The following is a 22,321-nucleotide window of genomic DNA, read 5'->3' as shown; positions in this document are numbered from 1 at the left end:
TTGTGTTCAGCAGAAGAAAGAAATTCATACAGGTTTGGAAAAGAATTTTCATTTTTGGGTGAATGAGAAACTGTATTCATCTGCTTTCCTGTACATAGTAGGGGGAGAGTGGGGTAAGATGAGCCAGTGGGTAAGTTGACCCACCCACTGTATCTTGGCAACTGTACACATTTATTGTCATGTGACCATATATTTTGAAACCACCCAACATTTCTGCCAGACTGTGGAAAGAAGAAGCACATGGGAGGAGTGGAAGGCGCTCATTCACTTTAAAAACTGTTTTTGGCTTGTCAAAGTAAAATTTTAGCATAACAGATGTAATGGCTGCTGCACTGTAAAAAAAAATGACTGTGATTTTAACAGTGAAAGACTGTAAAAATGCTGCGGTGAAAAACTGTCAATTGGTTTACAAAAAGTTTCCGTACTATATACGGTGAATAACTGTAATAGATCTAACGGTACATTTAATGTAATTTTACGGTAAAATACCGTTAAATTCACAGTTTTTGGAAGTGAAAAATAACAATTCATTGTAAAATTTACAGTGAAAAAACCGTAAATTGACATTCCCACAATTCCCTGCGTGACACTTCATATTTGATGTATTTTCGTTGAAATAACTCTGTTTCTTCTTAGTTTTTCTCATTTTTTCTAATCAGTTATGTACATTAGGGTTTTATGTTACATCTAATGTTGTTAAATTAATGTTTATTGCATTTTTAAAATTTCATGCATGTTACCATGATGGTGTTTAGTGTGTGTGTGAATGACACTGTGTGCTCCTTCTATATGTTAGTATTGTCCTTCTCAGCTTGTGGAAAAACTGCTTGTGATGAACTTTGATTCATCATGTGACTCTTATCACCACTGTGTTTGGTGACTGTCAGTGTATTATAAAGGTACAAAACAGATATTAGTACTTCATTAGGTTGGTAAATTAACATTATATCGGTTACTGAAAAACGTTATTTTACTGTAAATTTAACAGATTTTTTTTTACGTTGCTACTGTATTTTTTACGGTAAAGTTCTGGCAACCACAGCTGCCGTTTTTTTACTGGGATTCTTTTTACATTGTGCATAAAAGCAAATGATGCATATCGGTGACTTAGCAACACTTCAGACAGCGCGTGATCTCATCCCGATATACACATATACACAGAAATTACAGTATTTCAAAAAATCTGTCTTGGCGAGTATTCACTAAATATTATCTGATATGTCTTAAGTGAACGTTTGGTCAGCTGTTGGGGAAAAACATCTGATGTGTGACATATTAGATCTGTTTGGTACAGTAGGTTTTAATATATAGGCTGTTTCATTAATGTCAATCACAAAATTGTGGAATCATGGAAAAAAAAAAAAGTTGAATGTATATATTTTTCCTACAGATATGGGTTTTGACTTTTTGGTTTGTGCCAAATTTGGTGTTATTACCAGGGATTTTAAGGTATGGTTGCTAGTTTATTTTGTTTTGTAACCTCCAGAAAACTTTAAATCGATTTTTCTCAAAATCGACTGACTTCAAACAGGTGTAGCTCAGTCATATTTCTGTCAGATTCCAACAAATCATACATCATTTTTGAATGTTTTTTTAATAGAAAATGTGAGAATAACAATAAAATGTGCTCATTGCCACTCATTTTGCCAGCACGGGTCACATATGATTATTTGAAAGAGAAAATTTGATTATTAAATTAGTTTTTAAAATAGGTAAATTATCTTTAAAATTTCACATGGGTTTGATTCAGATTCAGTTAAATGGTCAGTTTACACCTAAATGGTGCAACTTACCCCAAACCTGGGGTAAATTGAGCCACAGGAACACTTTCATTGTACTTCTAACTAATTTTCTCTTGAGGACCACAAAAGGAAAAAAATGGCTCATCTTACCCCACTCTCCCCCTATGCATCATTAATAAGGTGTATATTGCATTTAGTCTTTTTCTATCATTGTCTTGCTAATACAAACCTGGTAAAAAAAAAAACAAAAAAAAAAAACTGCCGGGCGGCAGAGGAAAGCCTTGTTTTGCCCTCCAGGTGGGCGGAACAGGTGATGTCACGTGGAAACTATGAATTATTAGACAACTATATTAGGAAGCAAGCTAGATTGTATATGAGAAACATCTCATGTAATTTCTCCCTCTTATGTGCCAATTTATATTCCCAACGTTGAGTTTTTACTTTATTGCGAGCAGATTCACCTCGAGTCCATGTGACTTCCCAGTAAAATCCAGATCTGAGTTTCGTTCACAGCCCTGCAGTGAAACAGCTGCACAATCTCCACAGCGCTCAGCCAGCTGCGCAACATAAAAATAGAGTCCAGCACAACAAAACCTATTAGCTTCAGTCCATTGCTTACTACGTTTAATGTGCAATTTGTCAGAAAGTGGCAATGCTACATTACGATGGTAATATTGTTTTGCAGTATTACCTGTTTGCCGTGCTCCTCCAAAAACAGCAATGACAGATGAACTGGAAGTCTCAGAAGAAGAAAAAACTACATCTGATGTGCACACAAAATATCATCTGTGCATCCAACCAACATTCAATTCAACCATGCATCCATGCATCCATCAATAGTACAGATTACTTCAAAAGAGGACTCAACCATGAAGATGTGAGCTTCTTGTTTATTGTTATCAAGGAGTTCATGTTGGTTAATTGCATTGATAGCCGAACAACACGATCAACCCTATTAGCTTCTGTAAGGCTCACCGTCTGGCACGAGAAGAGATGCTGCTGGGTTAAACATACAGTATATCTTAATGGCAATTACATATGTTTAGTAAGTACATTCTCCTCTACAAGATATTCATGTACAATATACAAGTTTAAAAAATATAGTTTGCATTGAGTTCCACAACCGTTTCGTTCTCTTCACGATGACAAAAATTCACATTAGTTGCTTTGGACTGTAATGCTTTCCATGGAGCGAAGAGGACTGGGACTTTTTTTTGTTTGTTTCGAAAGAAAGAAAAGAAAGATATTGGTCACTGACACACACACACACACACACACACACTGAGATGTGTGTAATCTTTACATCATTGAGAAAAGCGTGGCTGAAACAGAAGACCGGACAAACAAACAGCAGTATTTTTAAGATACAAACACGCTCACACACTTACAATAAACACACTACAGGACGCCAGATACATGACGGGCCGAGAAAACCAACTCAAAGAGCACCGACTTTTGTATTTTAAATGTGTAAGGAATCAACATTCGAGGTGAAAGAAAGTGAGAAAGCCAAGGCCAAATAATATGAATGTAACGGAGAACAAGACACTGAAGGCTGTGAACGAAGACGACGTGTGAACCGATGTTGCTGAGGAAAGATGCATTTCTAAAGCACTTGTGAAAATGTTAAATAAACAAAATGACAAAATACTGCTGACGTTAAACACAAGCAACTTTAGATGGACGAGAGTTTGGTTTAGTGAAGTAAGCAAAGATTAAAATGTTAAAACTACACAAAATGCTGGGTTGAACATAACCCAAGTTGGGTTAAATATGGACCAACCCAGGGACTGGGTTGATTTGACCTAGAGATTGGGTTTTTTTGATCCAGAAATTGGGTTGTTTTATTAAATGTTTGACCCAACCTGCTGGGTAGTTTTATTTAACTCAACTATTGTTTAAAATTACTATTACTCACCTAAAAAGAACCCAAAATATTTTGGAAATTAACATTTATTTAAGTTTAATGAATAATTACTAAATAATAAACATCGAAATTGCTTATTAATAAACGTTCACCTTTTGATTATTATTGTTGTCTCTAGTAATTACATGTCAGATTTTTAATTTCCAACATATTTTGGGTTCATTTTAAGCCAGACATATAGTAATTTTTAAACAATAGTTGAGTTAAATAAAACTACCCAGCAGGTTGGGTCAAACATTTAACCCAATCGCTGGGTCAAAACAACCCAATTGCTGGGTTTGTCCATATTTAACCCAACTTGGGTTGTTTTTAACCCAGCATTTTTTTTTAGTCTGTAGTTGAGTTGAATAAAACTACCCAGCAGGTTGGGTCAAACATTTAACCCAATCGCAGGCTCAAAACAACCCAATCACTGGGTTTGTCCATATTTAACCCAACTTGGGTTGTTTTTAACCCAGTATTTTTTTTTTAAAGAGTGTAGGAAAGACACAAATTAGAAGAGAAAATGAAGGCATGTGACCTGGCAAAAACAATTAATCCAAAAAATCAAGTTTGTCCATCATAGAGGGCCCAAATAACACTTTAAAACCCCCACTGCTCTTTACAAGCTAGAAATCATCAGGGTTACAAATGTGCAGTCACTTTTAAAATAGTGATTTGGAAATTAAGTTCATACGGTGATTTGACGTAAATAAGCAATTTCTTTAAAAAAAAAAAAAAAAAAAAAAAAAAAAGCAAAATATCATTTAAAAAAATTGAACAAGAAACAGGTTTCGCAGCCAAGCGAAAGCAGCTGCTGGGTGGCCTGATGCAGCAGAACAATAATTCAGTAACACAAACAAGCCAGTGACACGGACGTTTTGTCCCACGGAAAAAGTCCTCAGAATCAGGACGTCGCTCTCCAGGGGGACAAAAAAGGCAAACCGAGGGTTTTCCGACCCATCTGCGTTGAAGTTCTCCTGCTGTTTGGAGCAAAGTCTTAAGGACACTGGGCTTAAACTGAAGGCAGAGGACATGAAAATGGACGATCAGAACGATTCAAATCCTCCAATTTGAATTTAGCACTAGCACTAAGATGGCACAGAATGCTGCGATTAGGTATTGGGCCTTTTTCACTGCATATATAAAATGAATGAACTGTATTGTGAAGCTTTCCTTTGCTGAGAATCGCTTCTCTTCTGTTCCCAATTATTTTAGCAAAGGCGTATGTGATGATAGTGTCCTTTTTCTGTTAGAATATCACACTTAATGCTTTCCAGAAAGAGACAGAAAGAGAAAAAAAACGAAACGAGGCAAGACGTAAGAGATGAACGTAATAGCAAAAGCTTTTCCCACAAGCGCTAAATGTAGCCTGAATTGATTTCAGAAAACTCCACACCCAAAAAAACATGATTTTGCAGGGGCTGTTTTGGGTTTATTCAGTATAAGGCTTCATGATCGTCACAGTGGTTTCTTAGTGTGGGGTTAAAAGGCTACGTAGCTGGAAGGAGAAATGAAATTCACTCCATCCGCATGTCTCTGAGCTCGTGTGGACCGGTCTCTGGATTTTTTTTTTTCTTCTTTTTTTTTTTTCCTTTGTTTTTTTGTCTTTTTTGTCGTCTCTCCGTTTAGTCATGATCACTTCTCAGGTTTTCAGGAGCATCTGGCAACAACAAAAGCATTTCCTGTCAGGGAATAAAAATAGACAAATCACACACAGTCATGCATTCGGCCACAACAAACACTAAAGGATTATTCAAAGACTCAGCACGACTTTTTGGGAATCGACATTGCAGATAAACACAGAGCTGTTAATATTGCTGGTCTTTAGCCATATTCGGACAGGAATCATTTCAGAGTATTTTGTTTGTGCAAAAAAACATAATTTACCACTTTATTTATAAAATAATATTATCCAAAGCAACAAAACTTTTGGTCTTCTTTAGTCAACACAACACGCATGCCTCGTGGTGCTCCCCCTACTGGATAGCAGGTCAATATTTTCATAAATAAAGTGGTAAATTGTGTTGTTGTTTTTTTTTGTGCAAACAAAGCAGTCACTTCACTTCATAAAATTGAGCATGGAGTACTTTAATTATTATCTCTACTGCTGTTCTGGACTTTGAAAGTGGTAGTTGCATTGCTCTCAAATGGAAGGAAAGAAAGCTCTCAGATTTCATCAAAAATATCTTAATTTGTGTTTTCTTAAAATTAACGAAGGTCTTATGGGTTTGGAACGACATGAGGGTGAGTAATAAATGACAGAGTTTTCATTTTTAGGTGAACTATTCCTTTAAATCTATAGTACCCAAGGAGGTTGAGGTCCACCTTCCTGCAGAGTTTAGCTCCAACCTTGATCAAACTCACCTGCCTGTAGCTTTCTAGTAACTCTGAAGACCTTGATTAGCTTGCTCAGGTGTGTTTGATGGACTGTGATGTGTTGTGGTGAAGAATGAGCCATCATACCTGTGATTTGGACAGTGCTGGAGTCTGAATCTCATCTGTGACTCTTCTGCTGTTGCATCAGACCCACGTTCTCATAGACTCGAGAGCTGTCGTCCCTCAAACTGTAAAACATACAGACATCAAATGTGACAAAAAAATTTCACACAATTGTTTTCAACATTGATAATAATGATAAATGTTTCTTCAGCATATTAGAATGATTTGTCTAAAGCGTGAGGTTTTGCGTGAAATGCATGCGTGTTCTCACTCGGCACAGGTTGGCGTTGGTGTGCACGGTGGCAGAGGGCTCTGATCTCCTCCAGTCAGGTCAGAGAGAGAATATTTGATGTTGGTGTACTCGCGTCCTTTAATTTTACTTTTCTGAAAGAGAGACAAAAAGAATCAGCCTATTTGTAACACCAATAATCAAGCTCAATATCTGTGTCACACACACCTGCTCCTCCTCTATGCGGCGCTGTAGAGTCTCAATATAGTGCTGCACGGCCATGTATATGAACCGATATTGGGCCTCTGTCTGTACCATTCCTGAACGCTGAGATCGCACCATCTGGATAGTCTTGGGCACGTCAATATCACAGTCCACTCCTGTGCAACACAGATTTCTGGTTAGAGCTAACTTTAAAAAAAAAAAAAAAAAAAAAAAAAAAAAAAAGAGCCATTACTGTGGCTCAATTTAGGCTGTAGGGCCTAGTAATTAACATAAAGAGAATCAATAGTAGTGATCGACCGTAAAGCATTGAGTACATGTTTTTATGCAGTCTTCACAGCTGGAAGTTTGCAAGGTTTGTGTGTGTGTTTATTAGACATTCAAAGACTTTTTTAAATGATAAAAAAGCGTATTTGTTGAATGCTGACGGTAGATGAGGAAGTATTATACCTTAATATTAAAATTATTTAAAAAAATTATATAAAAAATTGGATTTAGATTTACCAGCCAATGTATCGTTTATCCGCTTTCAAATATAAAGAATTATTGGTTATTGGTATCGGCCAAAATTTTCATACCGGTGCATTCCTACTCTGTTCTACCTAATAAGTAAATTTAATGAATTAAGCAAATGTAGAATATGAGCTCCAATGCACAGGCAAAAATCAAATGTCAAAATTAAAGTCCAGTGCGCTGTCAAAATATAAGTCCCACTTCCAATACATCAGACAAACAGAAAAACTTACATGCTGATGCCGACAGTAAAAAAAATGCCAAATATCGACCAAGAAAAATAAATAAATAAATAAATTAAAAAAAAAAAAAAATATATATATATATATATATATATATATATATATTTTTTTTTTTTTTTTTTTTTTTTTTTTTTTTATATATATATATATATATATATGCTATAGCGGTATAACGATTAACTGCTAATTAAAAGATAATCAATCTAGATGTTAGGACTTTACCCTTTTCTCTGATGATGTCTATTAAAATATCAATAACGATGAACGTTCCTGTTCGTCCAATCCCAGCACTGTAGGAGAAACAGAAATGCAAGTTTATAACCAACAAACAGACTCGCTTGATGATGAAAATATTTAGACTGACATGTCTAACTAAAAGCCCCAAATATTTTGATTGAAATCAGCTCTGGTCTGTTTGAAGTGTGTTCTCATAACCTGCAGTGCACCACGATGGGTCCAGCCCCGGTTATGCCCTCCTGCTTCAATTTGACCTCTTCCAGGAAGTCCAGAACACCACCAGGGTCTCCGGGCACACCGTGGTCTGGCCATGCGCGGAAATGGTACTGCCACACTGTGCGCTCAGTATTACCCTAACATATCAGACAGAACACTAGTGTTAGAGACAAACTCTTGTGTTCATGTGTCATGTAAAAATGTAATTTTTACTTTACCTGTCCAACTTTTGACAGCTTCAGCTCTCGCAGGATGTAATCGTGTGCTGACGTTTCCTTAACGTTCCGCACACGCATGGCTCCGTACTCCTTCAACGCAGACACGTCAGGCCAATACTTCACACACTTACTCTGTGAAGGAAAACACAATGCATCTCAGAACAGTTCAGCTTTGGCTGAACATTTAATTAGAAATACAAACGAAATCGTAAATTGGCTTAGTGCGATTATCAAATCGCAAAGGCTGCAATTTATTAAAGAAATATATGTGCTGCAGGTTTCCGAGTGAAGCAACATTTTCCAAATGAGAAATGTGTATTAAATCTGTAATAGTATTATTACAAGAGTAACATTTTGTATTATGTTTTTTTTTTTTTTTATTTAAGTAATATTTTATATTATGTATTTTTATGTAAGTAATAATAATAATAATAATCATAATAAAATTTAGAGCTGCATGATTCTGGATAAATTGAGAATCACAATTTTTTTGTTTCAAATGGAGGTCACGATTCTCCCACGATTCTGAACAGACAACTAAACAAAATAATGTGATTTACTAAAAGTTCTGACAAAAAAAATGTATAACTAATTTGAATAAAAAAATAAAATCAGTTTGAATGAATGATTCAATGACTCACTCATAAAGACTTCACTTGTTTCAATCTGCGTTTTTGAACGAATCTCTTGAATGAATGATTCAATGACAAATACAATTTTGAACAGTCACTTGTCGCCACCTAGTGGCGTAACAATGTAATGATTCAATTTGAATGTTATTTCAAGGGCTAAGTTACTTTCAAAAGACGATTTGCTCTATTTTGATCACTACCGTAGAAATTAGTGTTTATGTCCAAACTATAAAACATTTATCCTGGTATTTCTGTGTTAATTTGAATATGTCTAACACAAATAACGATACTGTGTGGTTGAAAAGACTGTTTGTAAAGCTTTTTCATACCTACACATGCCAACAGCTCTCTCTGGTTCAGTGACAGTGCGAACCCAGATCTGAATGTTCCAGTGTGATTTTGTCAAAGGTTTAATAGACAAAGGCGAATTGTTGTCAGTTAGGAATAGAATTGTGTGGGTGTTTGAATCAAGATTGTGATCTTTTAACGCTTAATCATGCAGCTCTAATAAAAATATAAATTATCATCATTATTTTACAGTCATTTTGATACATAATCAAATTGTGCATTGCTACAAACAGGAACAGTAAACCTGGAGCTCTTTTTAAAATGTATTTTAAAGGTGCCCTAGAACCAGTTTTTACAAGATGTAATATAAGTCTAAGGTGTCCCCTGAATGTGTCTGTGAAGTTTCAGCTCAAAATACCCCATAGATTTTTTTTAATTAATTTTTTTAACTGCCTATTTTGGGGCATCATTAACTATGCACTGATTCAGGCTGTGGCCCCTTTAAATCGCGCGCTCTCCGCCCCCCCGAGCTCTCGACTATAATACAGTGCATTTACAAAGTTCACACAGCTAATATAACCCTCAAATGGATCTTTACAAGATGTTCGTCATGCATGCTGCATGCATGCGTCGGATCATGTGAGTATAGTATTTATTTGGATGTTTACATTTGATTCTGATGGTGCACCGTGGCTAAAGTTAACATTACACACTGTTGGAGAGATTTATAAAGAATGAAGTTGTGTTTATGAATTATACAGACTGCAAGTGTTTAAAAATGAAAATAGCGATGCTCTCTTGTCTCCGTGAATACAGTAATAAACGATGGTAACTTTAACCACATTTAACAGTACATTAGCAACATGTAAACGAAACATTTAGAAAGACAATTTATAAATATCACTAAAAATATCATGTAATCATGGATCATGTCAGTTATTATCGCTCCATCTGCCATTTTTCGCTGTTTTCCTTGCTTGCTTACCTAGTCTGATGATTCAGCTGTGCACAGATCCAGACGTTAATACTGGCTGCCCTTGTCTAATGCCTTGAACATGGGCTGGCATATGCAAATATTGGGGGCGTACATATTAATGATCCCGACTGTTACGTAACAGTCAGTGTTATGTTGAGATTCGCCTGTTTTTCGGAGGTCTTTTAAACAAATGAGATTTATATAAGAAGGAGGAAACAATGGAGTTTGAAACTCACTGTATGTCATTTCCATGTACTGAACTCTTGTTATTCAACTATGCCAAGGTAAATTCAATTTTTGATTCTAGGGCACCTTTAAATAGCAATAGCATTTTTTTTATCATGAATTAAGTTTTTTTCACCCATATTATTCATGACCTAATTTCAAGTTTCAAAAGTACGTTTCCTGACGCAATAATCATTTTTGTACCATTTAAATACATATTTAAATATTTATTTCAGTTAGCTAAAAATTAGTTCATGAACCACAACAAAAATGTATGTGATGGGTCAAACCCTTGGGAAACAGCTCACCTTTCCCCGTTCCACTTCCTTCGTGGTCATGACGATGACTCGAGAGTTCTCCTGAAACACCATCCTCCAGAAGTCACTGATGGTGTTTTGCAGGCAGCCCTGCGTGGCGATGTAGCTCCTCTTCAACTTTGAATTGTTGCATTTACTCTCGTTATCAGGCTGGAGAAGCACAAAAACCACGTTATTACACAAGTAAATATTGAATCATTCTGACAGGACTTGAAGGCACTTTTATTACCATGATGATGTTGGCGTTGATGTAGTCAGAGCCTGGTTCATTTGCATCACCGTCGGTCAGCACGACTCGCGTGTGGTCGACTGAGGAAGAGGCACAGAGATAAGAATATTAATATTGGCCCATCAGCATGTGGCACATGTGAGTTTTTTCGGGGATTTGCATGATGATGATGTTCACTTACAGGGGAGAATGTTCTTATATCTGTTCTTGTTTTTGTTTTCTGGCCGTTGGCCCTCCTTGCGACTGTAGAGTAGTTTGCACTCCTGCTGCTGAAGCGTCTGTGGACACGGAATGAAAAATGATTCCCATAACTCGACTCTTTATTATAAAGGTGTGAGAAACTGCATTGATTTATCAGTTGTGATAAAACTGATAAATTATGGCTCTCACCTCAAACTCCTCCCAGAATCCCTGCTTGACCTTATCTGTGGCCTCTGCCAGCTTGCTGAGCTCTCGTACCCGGCTCTCGATCTCTGCTGCATTGATGCGGGTCGTGTTCAGAGGCTGCAGGAAACACAACACTGCATTATCTGGTATTAGGAATGTGAAATATACCAGTACTCAAAAGTTAGGGGTTGATCTTTTGCTGCTGCAGTGAAAAATACAGTGAAAACAGTAATATTGTGTAATATTATTACAAATTAAAAGAACGATTTTCACTATGAATATATTTTAAAATGTAATTTATTCCTGTGATCAAAGCTGAATTTTCAGCATCATTACTCCAGTCTTCAGTGTCACATGATCCTTCAGAAATCATTCTTAGATGATGATTTGCTGCTCAAGAAACATTTCTGATTATCAATGTTGAACAGTTATGTACTTTTTTTTTTTTTTAGGATTCCTTAATGAATAGAAAGTTCAAAAGAACCGTATTTCTTTGAAATAGAATCTTTTGTAACTTTATTAATGTCTTTGCTGTCAGTTTTGACCAATTTAACGCATCCTCTATGCATAAAATTTCATTTAAAAACAAAATCTTGCTGACCCCAAACTTTTGAACAGTAGTGTATGTCTGAAGTGGAACATCACAAGCAATTTGTCGTACAATTCTCAATGGATCTTTACTTAAAATGGTCAATCACACACCTGTTTGAGCTGCAGGACCGTCCCCAGTGTTTCCACCATTGGGTTTTTCTTGTAGTGCTCCACCAGGTCTGTGAGCGAGTCGAATTTCTCCCCACCACCAACATCATACTTTAGATCATGCTGAAAAATATAATAGCCAACTTATATAACACATAAGATTTAAGATAAAGCGTGTCATTTCTGCACTGCTAGTTGCGGTAAAAAAATACTGTCTATTCAAACAGGTTTCCAATTTTAGACCATCAATTAAACATTAACACATACTGAATGCAGGAACACATTTTAGCCTAAATATATATTAGGGATGCACCAAAATTAACATTTTTGGCCAAAGCAGCTATTTTTGGTTTCAAGCCGAAATGGATTTGGAGGGCCGAAATCAGTGACTGAAACATATTTAATTTGTGCTTCTCTGATGGCATGTTTTGACTGTGTTCAGCTTCTATTTTGTGCACACAACATGGATAAGCTACAGCAGTTTAACATGTCAGCTGTGTGGACAGTGGACTCTGGATTGACAATATTAATTTCTCAATTTTAATCGGTAAAAAAATGTTCTAAAATCTTTTATTCTGTGCCGTTTTCTGTTCAAAACTAATTTGTAGCACGCTTGTCATTCAATAATCACAAAAAGCTTTGTTACTTTTAATATGAAGCAAAGTCTCAAGTTTAAAATGTTATTTTTATATGAGATTCAAACAATAAATGCCATGTTGGTGCTCTTTATTACAGCGTGACAGATCGCTGTAGTCGCCTCAGTTTAAGCGGCAGATCAAGCACACGTGAACCAATCATCTCATCTCCTCTTTACTATAGTTACATCACAAAATAAACAAGTATGAGCACCAGAAGGCATGTTACCAAAATGAATCCTGTCTCATGTAATCCCTTAATCAGTGTTTCAACCGGGGAAAGACGTCAATAAAACAGCTTGTAGGCTCTAAAATGTCACTCAACATTACATTTACCTCAAGAAAGCCATTCAATATCCATAAACTCATTAGTTAGATAGAAAAAATAACTCTTAAGAAGAGCATTTTGCTAAATATATGCAGTGTATTACATAATGATTATAATTTTATTCACCTGTTAGTGATGTCTTCATTATTTAATAAATTACAGTTTATTGTCGTTTAAATGTTTATATTACACCAACAGACTGGAGTAAAAACAATTCTTGTTATTAAAAAGTTGATATACAAACTTATGTGCAATTTAAATGTTTGTATAACTCAGTTTTAGCTATTTGAGTGCTGATTATTAAATAAGTTTGATTAATTCATTGATTATTCATTTATTTATTTTCGGTTTTGGTTTCAGTTTTCGGCCAAGTGCATCTTGAATTTTCGGTTTCAGTTCATGACTAATATATATTTTTATCAGCAATGCTTTAAAGGGATGAATGTAGAAACAACGTCTTGGAGAGCATTTAACAACATTAAAGCTGCATCTTCAAATTCAATAAACAAGAAAAAATAATTGTTTAAAATCTACACTATTTGAGCTCACTAAAGTCATGCATCTGAATTTTACCTGGCAGCGTATCATGACATGGGTGACTTTGGGTTTGCCGTCGCTGGTGTCCGTCTTGTCATCTCCGGTCCGTACGGAGAGCACAAAATCTCCCGGGTGACTCTGACTTTCTCTCACCAGGAAACTTCCGTTCTTGCCCTTCTCTGTCAACAACTTCTCTGCCTCACGACCAGATAGGTGACCATGAAACCACCTTGCAAAAAAAACAAAAAAGGACAACATCAAAGGAGGGTGTTCAGGTTCAGACGCCAATAAAAAGCCTATAAAACACAACTATCGGCCCACGTTGTCATGGAAGGACAGACGGATAATGAGCTATGCATGTGCTCACCTCTCAGAAGTGGGATCGGCACAGTTAAGCGGGTATTTCAGCTCAATGACGTCTCCGTTTTTCTCTTTCAGCTGTCCGTGATGTTCCATGTAATACTGCACCAGCTCAGCCAGCGTGGCAAACTTCTCTCCACCGTACAGGTCATAATAGTCTCCCGTGTTTTGGATCTTAATGTGGGTGACGGCGCCATTTCGCCTAGTGAAGAGAAGAGCTTCAATTCAGTATAATTGATTTATACTAGTACACTGTAAAAATGATTGTAATTTTAACAGAAAAATGCTACAGTACAATTACCTTACAGTTACCTTGCCATATACGGTGAAAAGTTGTGAATGGTTTAAAGGGGTCCTTGATTATGATTTCACTTTTTTAACTTTAGTTAGTGTGTAATGTTGCTGTTTGAGCATAAACAACATCTGCAAAGTTACGACGCTCAAAGTTCAATGCAAAGAGAGATATTTTCTTTTAAAGAAATCGCTTTTTAAGGACTACAACAAACGGCTGGTAGGGACTACAATGGCGTTCTTCCTGGATTGGTGACATCACTAACCCTAAAATTTACATAAACCCCGCCCCTGAGAACACACCAACAAAGGGGGCGTGGCCATGTTGGGCTGCTTTAGAGAAGAGGAAGAGTTGTTGTAGTAGAGTGTTGTTGTCATGCCGTCATTTTACGCCGGACTGCTTCACAAACGAGGGTCAATTCAACGATTAAAGATTAACATGACGGCACATGTTTATCCACTAACCATTCAGAAACATCCTAAAAGTTGTAACTTCTTCCTGAGTCTCTCCATCAGTGTCGACTCCGGTTTGAACAATGTAAGGCTGAACACCGTTACTGACAATCCTCATTTTGGCTGCGTGAGATTCTCCAGCTTTGTTGTTGTTGAGCTGTTAAAGCTCCGCCCTCTTCTGGAAAGGGGGCGGGAGCAGCAGCTCATTTGCATTTAAAGGGACACACACAAAAACGGCGTGTTTTTGCTCACACCCAAATAGAGGCAAATTTGACAAGCTATAATAAATGATCTGTGGGGGATTTTGAGCTGAAACTTCACAGACACATTCTGTGTCAATCTTGTCAGGCATATTTACAACAAAAATCTATTTATGCCATATTAAAGACTAATTACTTTAACCTCAAATGCTTGTAATTTTACAGTTTTTAAACTTTGCCACTATCCTAGGTTTAGCCCATTCATCAGCAGGAATTTATTCATTTAAAATGCAATATATTCTTTAATATATTTGAATACGTACAAGTCAGAATAAGTATGTTTCAATTTTTACATAAATATAAGTGTTAGACTAAATGACAATGGAACATTATTTCACCCACATTTTGACATTTTATTCTTCCAAAACTTATTTGAAACCTTAAAATTAGACGTTTTACTTGCAATTAACGTGCTTTCTATGTATATAAAATCACTTTTGTAGATTTCTATTGATTCGGACATCTAAATGTCTTTGACAATATGCCATCCTGGTGTGGTCAGTATTGTTTACGTTGAATCTGTGCCATTTTTTTCTTTAAATTTAACAGGATATTTTTACAGTGTAGTCAAGTGCATAATATTTTTCCAATTAACACTTGTTATTTCCAGCCTGAATGCTGGTTCATCTGTCACCTCTCACCTGACGGAAAGCGTAAAGTCTCCAGGGTTGCTTTTACTGGGACGGGCCAAGAAACTGCCGTCCACGCCACGAGTGAGTAGAAGGTTTTCTGCCTCCACTCCAGTGATGTTGGGGTGGAACCACCTACCGACAGACAAAAACACACGACATGAAAGAGTGATTTTGGCCAATAACACTTCTGACAACAAGCGGCTACTGTTGGACAGTAAACATGAAAGTACCTGCAGAAATGTCAGTAAAAAATGTCATACGAAAAAAGATGAGGCACAAAAAAAGTGTGCATAAAACCATTTTAGCATTAAATATTGAGAATACTGGATCAAAATAGTGAAATATATTCTGCAGGATCTTTTGCCTTCTTATTTCTTCAAACAATATAATCTTTGTGTCAAATGAATTGTTGAAATGTGTGCTTGTACTATGTTTATTTATACTTTGTTTCTAATGTAATCAGTTTTAGGTTTGACTTAAGTGCCCTAATATGTTTTGGTCACACATTTTTGTTTACAGACTGAATTATGCAAACATCTATAATTTTTATGAGATATATCTATTATGGATATCAAATGAAAGCTATATTAAGACAAGCAGGGCAGATGCATTAACTATAATAAGCAAAATAAAGCCAAATTATGTTATTCACACCACACTGCTGTCATGCCATACTTCACAACAGACCCTGTCTGTGGACAAATCTACAATATGAGCTGTCAATCATAACAAACAGATATGGAATACAATCACTGAGCAGAAAATGAGTTAATTCAAAGTAATTCCTCATTAGACTGACTCTTTCACACTCAAAACATGTCTAGTCTCGCCCTGTTGGGTTTAAATCATTAAACTGTCTGACATTTAAACACGTTCATATCGCACCTCAGACATTTAAAACACTTTAAACAAACATTTATTTGATTTATCGTGAAAATAAGATGCCCAACAGAGACATGAAATGCAAAATAAACGAGAAACGCTGAGAATATTAGGTTTGTTTTTGCTTGTTTCTCACCTTCGGGATGTCATCTCTCCCTCACTCTGTTTACTGCAATTTCACTCAGTTTCCGGGTAAAAACTCAGTTTAAATCGACAGTCCCGTGTTCAGCGCCTCATACGGCAGCGAGTCCCGCTCGGTTTGGGTTCGGACAGACGGACATGAGTGAATAAAATGACGGGAAAGAGGGAACAGGAGCGCTAGGCCGCGGCGGCGGAGAGTTTTCTGGAGTCGATTGGAAAAACGTCACCAGAGCTGCGACACACAGCGCGCGACGCGCCGTACTGACGCGCCCTCTAGAGGCGGAACACTAGAACAACAGCTCGGATAAATTTAGTTTAAATAGATTTTAATATCATTTATATTTTATATCATCATGATTTAGCTTAAAATTGACTTATATGAATGTATAAGTGCATTTTGGATTCCTTAACAAGCCACAATAAAAAATATTTTGAATAATTAATAATCAATGGCAATCGTTAAAAACAAATTCTGAGACAAACACACTGTAAAATTAATATGAGAGAAAAAGAAAATATACAAATAAGGCATATCAGTAGCATCTTTTTGCTTTGTTATTTCTTGATGTGCTTAAAAAAATAAAGGTAGCGACCAATTTCTAATTTAAAACAAGTAAGGATTTTGTGGTGCCCATTTACATTTGTGGATAAACATATTATAACTAGGGCGAATAATCGCATACAAAATAAAAGTTTGAGTTTTCCTAATATATGTGGGTGTACTGTATGTATTATTATGTATATGTAAATACAAATATTTGATAAATATTTACTATTTATTTAAGTATATGTATTTATTTATATTTTTATATTATTTACATTAAATATAAATAAAATATTTTGTACATAACATATTTCTCATAAATATATACATTAATTTGTGTGTATTTATATATACAAATTAATTACACACAGTACTCACACATACATTATAGAAACTCAAACTTTTATTTTGTACGCGATTCATTGTGATTAATCGTTTGACAGCCCTAATTATAACATACTAGGCCTATTTAATTTCAAAAATTAAAATTGACTTATATGAATGTATAAGTGCATTTTGGATTCTCTAACTAGCCACAATAAAAATTACAAATGTTTTGAATAATTAATAATCAATGGAAATTGCTAAAAACAAATACTGAGACAAACACACTGTAAAATTAATAGAAGAGAAAAAGAAAATATACAAATAAAGAATATCAGTGGCATCTTTTTGCTTTGTTATTTCTTGTTGTGCTTAAAAAAATAAAAAGTAAGGATTTTGTGGTGCCCATTTACATTTGTGGATAAACATATTATAACTAGGGCTGTCAAACGATTAATCGCGATTAATCGCATACAAAATAAAAGTTTGAGTTTGCCTAATATATGTGGGTGTACTGTATGTTATTATAATGTATATGTAAATATAAACACATCAATGTGTATATTTGATAAATATTTACAAGTATATGTATTTATTTATATTTTTATATTATTTACATTAAATATAAATAAAAATATTTTGTACATAAGTAACATAGTTCTCATAAATATATACATTAATTTGTGTGTATTTATATATACATATTAATTACACAATACTGAGACAAACACCCTGTAAAATTAATAGAAGAGAAAAAGAAAATATTACAAATAGGGCATATCAGTGGCATCTTTTTGCTTTATTATTTCTTGTTGTGCTTAAAAAAATAAAGGTAGCGACCAATTTCTATTTTAAAACAAGTAAGGATTTTGTGGTGCCCATTTACATTTGTGGATAAACATATTATAACTAGGGCGAATAATTGCATACAAAATAAAAGTATGAGTTTGCCTAATATATGTGGGTGTACTGTATGTTATTATTATGTATATATAAATACAAACACATTCATGTATATATTTGATAAATATTTACAAGTATATGTATTTATTTATATTTTTATATTATTTACATTAAATATAATTAAAAATATTTTGTACATAAAATATTTCTCATAAATATATACATTAATTTGTGTGTATTTATATGTATATATTAATTACACACAGTACTCACACATAGAAACTCAAACTTTTATTTTGTATGCGATTAATCGTGATTAATCGTTTGACAGCCCTAATTATAACATACTAGGCCTATTTAATTTCAACATCAACATTTTTTTTTATTACTATTTTTTTTAACAAAATAAATATTGTATTAGTAAATAAAATAAAATAAATCGATAACGCTCCGCTGTAGTTTTTTGTTTTCCAAACACGAACTGCCTCCGGTACCTTTTTGTCCCATCGGGCGGCTCGTCTAAAGCTTGACGTGGCATCATCAGTACAGTAGCGCCATAAACATGTCTATGAGTAGTGCAGCTAGCGCTTGTCAGTCTCCGCCTTTATCGGTGCCGTGCGGAGTAAAGTCTCTTTTATGGGTTTTATCCTCCATTAATACACCGCACCAAACATGTTTACGTTCTCGGAACTCGTCGTGCTCCTCTGCGCGCTGTCTTACACGGCGAGCGGCTATTTTGTGAGCATAGACGCGCACGCGGAGGAGTGTTTCTATGAGCGCGTGAAGTCGGGCACGAAGATGGGCCTGACGTTTGAGGTCGCCGAGGGAGGATTTCTGGACATCGACGTGGAGGTGGGCATTAAAATACACTTATAATGTTATTAAATGTCATTAGAAAGATATAGTAGACCATAAACAGCCGCTATAGGTAGTGATGGGCAGATCGAGGCTTCATGAAACACTGAAGCAGTTGAATCAAATGTGCCGTTATGATTCGAGGCTTCGAAACAATCTGACACCCGTCTCCACGGTGGCCCCTAGTGGTCAGAACAGTGCAAATGCAACAAAACTCAGGCCAAACATGTATTGCAAAAGTTTTATTTAAAGTAAAATCAATTAAATGGAATTAACTTATCTTCTAATAAGATTAAATATAGAGTGTATGTATAATATGTGGTGTTTTATCAATTTTCATTGCGTGTTTCTCTGTTCCATGGCTCAAGCTAAACAAGCCAATAAGACATTAATAATTACCATTATTAATTTTAATTACGCTAATGTAAATTAAAACTTCTACAAATGTAGAGATCAGGTAAAACCATAGGGTAAAGCCCTAGACACTTGTTCAACAGTTCTCATTGAATCTGCATGATTCATGGATTCACTTTATCATCATCTTTTTTTTTTTTTTTTTTTGAAATTTCAAACTGTTTTGAAATGTTTCGAAACAGTAATGACGTAATGAAGCCTCGTTTACTAAAATCACGTGACTTTAGCAGTTTGATACACGCTCCGAATCACTGATTCGAAACAAAAGATTCATGAAGCTTCGGAGCTTCATGAAGCAGTGTTTCGAAATCGGCCATCACTAGCTATAGGGTGTTTGCAGCTATCGCTGTCTACTCACTCCAGGTGGATGGTGGATGGAGCCGGAAGTGAATTACTGGTTGATTATTTAGAGCTATAATGTATTGTCTAGATAACATTTAGACGAGTCAAGGTTAAAGGGAAAGTTATGTGGTTTTGTTTCATGCTATTTTGCTTAGATAGTTGTTAAGCAAAACAAATACTCTGGTATTACTGTGGTGTTTTGGTTCTGGTATCATGGTAATCCAATAGTTTGCTTAGTACTGCATGTACTAAAGTACCATATAAATACATAGTACTGTCATTTTTTTTGAGGCAGGAGCTGATGTAAAGATGGTGTAAATATATAATAGATAGATGGAGCACCTGTCATGTACCTGTCAAAATTGAGGTTTATTCTAAATTAATCTTAATGTGTTGTTTGTCATTATCAGATAACAGGTCCGGACGGGAAGCAGATCTATAAAGAGACCGTGAGTCCAGTGGGAAGTATTCTGTAGCCGCCCATATGGACGGAACCTACAAGTTCTGCTTCAGCAACAAGATGTCCACCGTGACCCCTAAGGTCGTGAAGTTCAACATCGACATCGGTGAAGCGCCCAAAGGACATGACTGGTGATGGACAAATGAAGCCTCACGAAGCACTGAGGCTTCGCAACCCATTGCTTCACCAAAAAGTGCATTACCCGAAGGTTCATTCAGTATTGCTCACTAGTGACACATAGCTACTGTGCAAAGAAATAGCAGATCAAATTAATCCTGAGCCTATGACCTGAACAGAAATTTGTGCATTGCCTGGGTATAAAATAAAATTTGTATATTTTTCTCTATCTGACTTTACTTGTGCAGAGACAACTGTCTCACACTGTTGTTGATAGCCACACCCTGTCTCATTAGAATAATGCAAATTTGATACTGTAATTACATTTTTATCTACGAGAATAGTAGATTAATAAAAAGAAAGACACAACAACAGAAATTAATTTAAAAAAATGTTTATTGAGATATTGACAACAATTAAAAACAAACTCTTGATAAATTGGAAATTGATGTGTAAAGAGAAAGAATATGAGCAATAACTTTTGTATAAAAACAAAATGTTGATAAATTGGAGATTGATATGTGGAAAGAGGAAAAAGAAACCCCAACCACAGATGTTTGTATTAAAGAATGACAGACAACTGGTATTGCAATGCCTTTATTAAAGCATATAATTACTTATTAAAGAATGACAGATAATCAGTATTGTAACACCTTTATTAAAGCATGTATTGAGCACTTATTAAAGAATATAAAACGACTGCTATTATAATGCATTTGTTAGTAGATTAGAAAGGAAAAAACATGTATTAGATAGAAAAGCAGGTATTACCTTGAAGCGATGTGTTGCAGGCGACAGCAGCGAAGGAGGGCCCAAAGGAGAAGGACAAGGAAACAGAGCTTATGACAGCCCAGGATTTTGGATTCGACCAATTAACTGTAAAGGATTGATGATTTACGAGGGGATTTTTATGTGTCATTACATCATGGGTTTGTGTTGTTTATAAAAGACTAAGAGAAACGCAAGAGGTCAGACGCTGCTTTTTGATGAACGGCCTCTCCGGTGTTAGGTAACTTGCTGTTAGCACCTCCTGCAGACAAACGCTTGTAACCTAAGTATTGACTGTAATTTGATTTTTATTTTTTTACTTAGTGTTTTGTATGTAAACTACTTAATTTGTAATCAATAAAACTATATTACTTATAACTAAGAAGCTCACCAGCCATAAGTCTCTGATTTCTAAACTGAGCTGAACAGACCATGGAGAAGTCTTCTGCAGACCTATTTTGTGAGTATGAGATTTCAATTACTTATGAATTAGGGCAGATTTGACTTTCTTTACCTAACCTGAGAATAATTAAAATAGGGTAGAAGGTGTAAATAATTCAGCACCATAAAACAACACACATAAATTGTTTGGATAGTGACAGTATGTACAACAAAACTGATGCTGTGTTGAGTGCAGTGTGTAATACTGTAATACTGCAACAGAGCAGTTTGGGGTGGGAAAAGGTAAGAATTGTTACAGTTTTAGTGCAGTGTTGTGATTATGGGACTGGGGATATGGAGCAAACTGCAACAGAGCAGTGAAGGAAGGATTATAATTGATTTTTATTGAGGAACAGAATTTTTTGAAGTGTGTTGGGGTTTAGACGATTCCTCTTCTTGGACAAAACCTCTCCAGCCTTGGAAAAGATCCTTTCGCAAGGAACAGAGGATGCCAGTGCCATCTGGTATAAGTGAGGATACAGATGCTTCTGTTGAGGCCAATATACTAGTGGATCCTCAGATCTTGAGAGATCCACTTCTGATAAATATCAGCCCAACAGTAGCATCTGCTGTTGCACTTGAGCTCCTTCTACTGTGATCGACCGTGCTATCCAGCCAAAGGTCACCTAATAATAGAGGTACTAAGAGAAAAACTCCATTAATAATGGTTCACAGTACTAATCACTGTTGATTGACCTGCTTCTGAAGAGGCTGGGGGTGTATTGGTGGAAGCAGAATGGGCACCAGAACTTCTGATTACAGTAGCACATTCTGATTTTAATCTTGATACTGCTTCTTGTAGTTTCCCTAGGCTTAAGAATCCCAGTTTTTTTAATCTGGGATCCAATAATGTGGGTATGGTCATCACACTTAATGATTCAAAATGTACAGCATTTTCTCTGACCCTCTGGCTG

General features: G+C 35.7%; 1 protein-coding gene and 1 pseudogene across 2 annotated transcripts; one reads left to right on the top strand and one right to left on the bottom strand.

Moving 5' to 3' along the window:
* Positions 1-5,243: 5,243 nt before the first annotated feature.
* ptpn11a (protein tyrosine phosphatase non-receptor type 11a) lies at positions 5,244-16,480 on the bottom strand. Of its 2 annotated transcripts, none has more exons than XM_048181308.1 (16): positions 16,235-16,480; positions 15,226-15,348; positions 13,588-13,782; positions 13,257-13,449; positions 11,724-11,843; positions 11,025-11,138; positions 10,816-10,912; positions 10,635-10,714; positions 10,397-10,555; positions 7,968-8,099; positions 7,732-7,886; positions 7,519-7,586; positions 6,548-6,699; positions 6,362-6,474; positions 6,115-6,215; positions 5,244-5,333 (listed from the first exon to the last, which is right to left on the bottom strand). In XM_048181308.1, the coding sequence occupies exons 1-15, from the start codon at positions 16,246-16,248 to the stop codon at positions 6,146-6,148; spliced, it is 1,785 nt and encodes a 594-aa protein (XP_048037265.1). In that variant the 5' UTR covers positions 16,249-16,480; the 3' UTR covers positions 5,244-5,333; positions 6,115-6,145. The 2 variants fall into 2 exon arrangements, with proteins under 2 accessions (XP_048037265.1, XP_048037267.1); XM_048181310.1 differs by having other exon boundaries at positions 5,244-5,311.
* Positions 16,481-18,547: 2,067 nt separating this feature from the next.
* LOC125262516 lies at positions 18,548-21,348 on the top strand (annotated as a pseudogene).
* Positions 21,349-22,321: the final 973 nt, after the last annotated feature.

Source organism: Megalobrama amblycephala, linkage group LG2 (assembly GCF_018812025.1).
Source record: "Megalobrama amblycephala isolate DHTTF-2021 linkage group LG2, ASM1881202v1, whole genome shotgun sequence".
In the NCBI taxonomy this organism is placed as follows: domain Eukaryota; kingdom Metazoa; phylum Chordata; class Actinopteri; order Cypriniformes; family Xenocyprididae; genus Megalobrama; species Megalobrama amblycephala.
The sequence above is the reverse complement of the archived record's forward strand: the minus strand, read 5'-3'. Positions and strand labels throughout refer to the sequence as shown.

Excerpts from the sequence above, each read along its gene's own strand:
- ptpn11a (XM_048181308.1), bottom strand. Across the intron at positions 11,139-11,723 it reads CGGTCCTGCAGCTCAAACAG|CCTCTGAACACGACCCGCAT; the intron begins GTGTGTGATTGA and ends TGTTTCCTGCAG. Across the intron at positions 10,556-10,634 it reads TCAACGCCAACATCATCATG|CCTGATAACGAGAGTAAATG; the intron begins GTAATAAAAGTG and ends GTGCTTCTCCAG.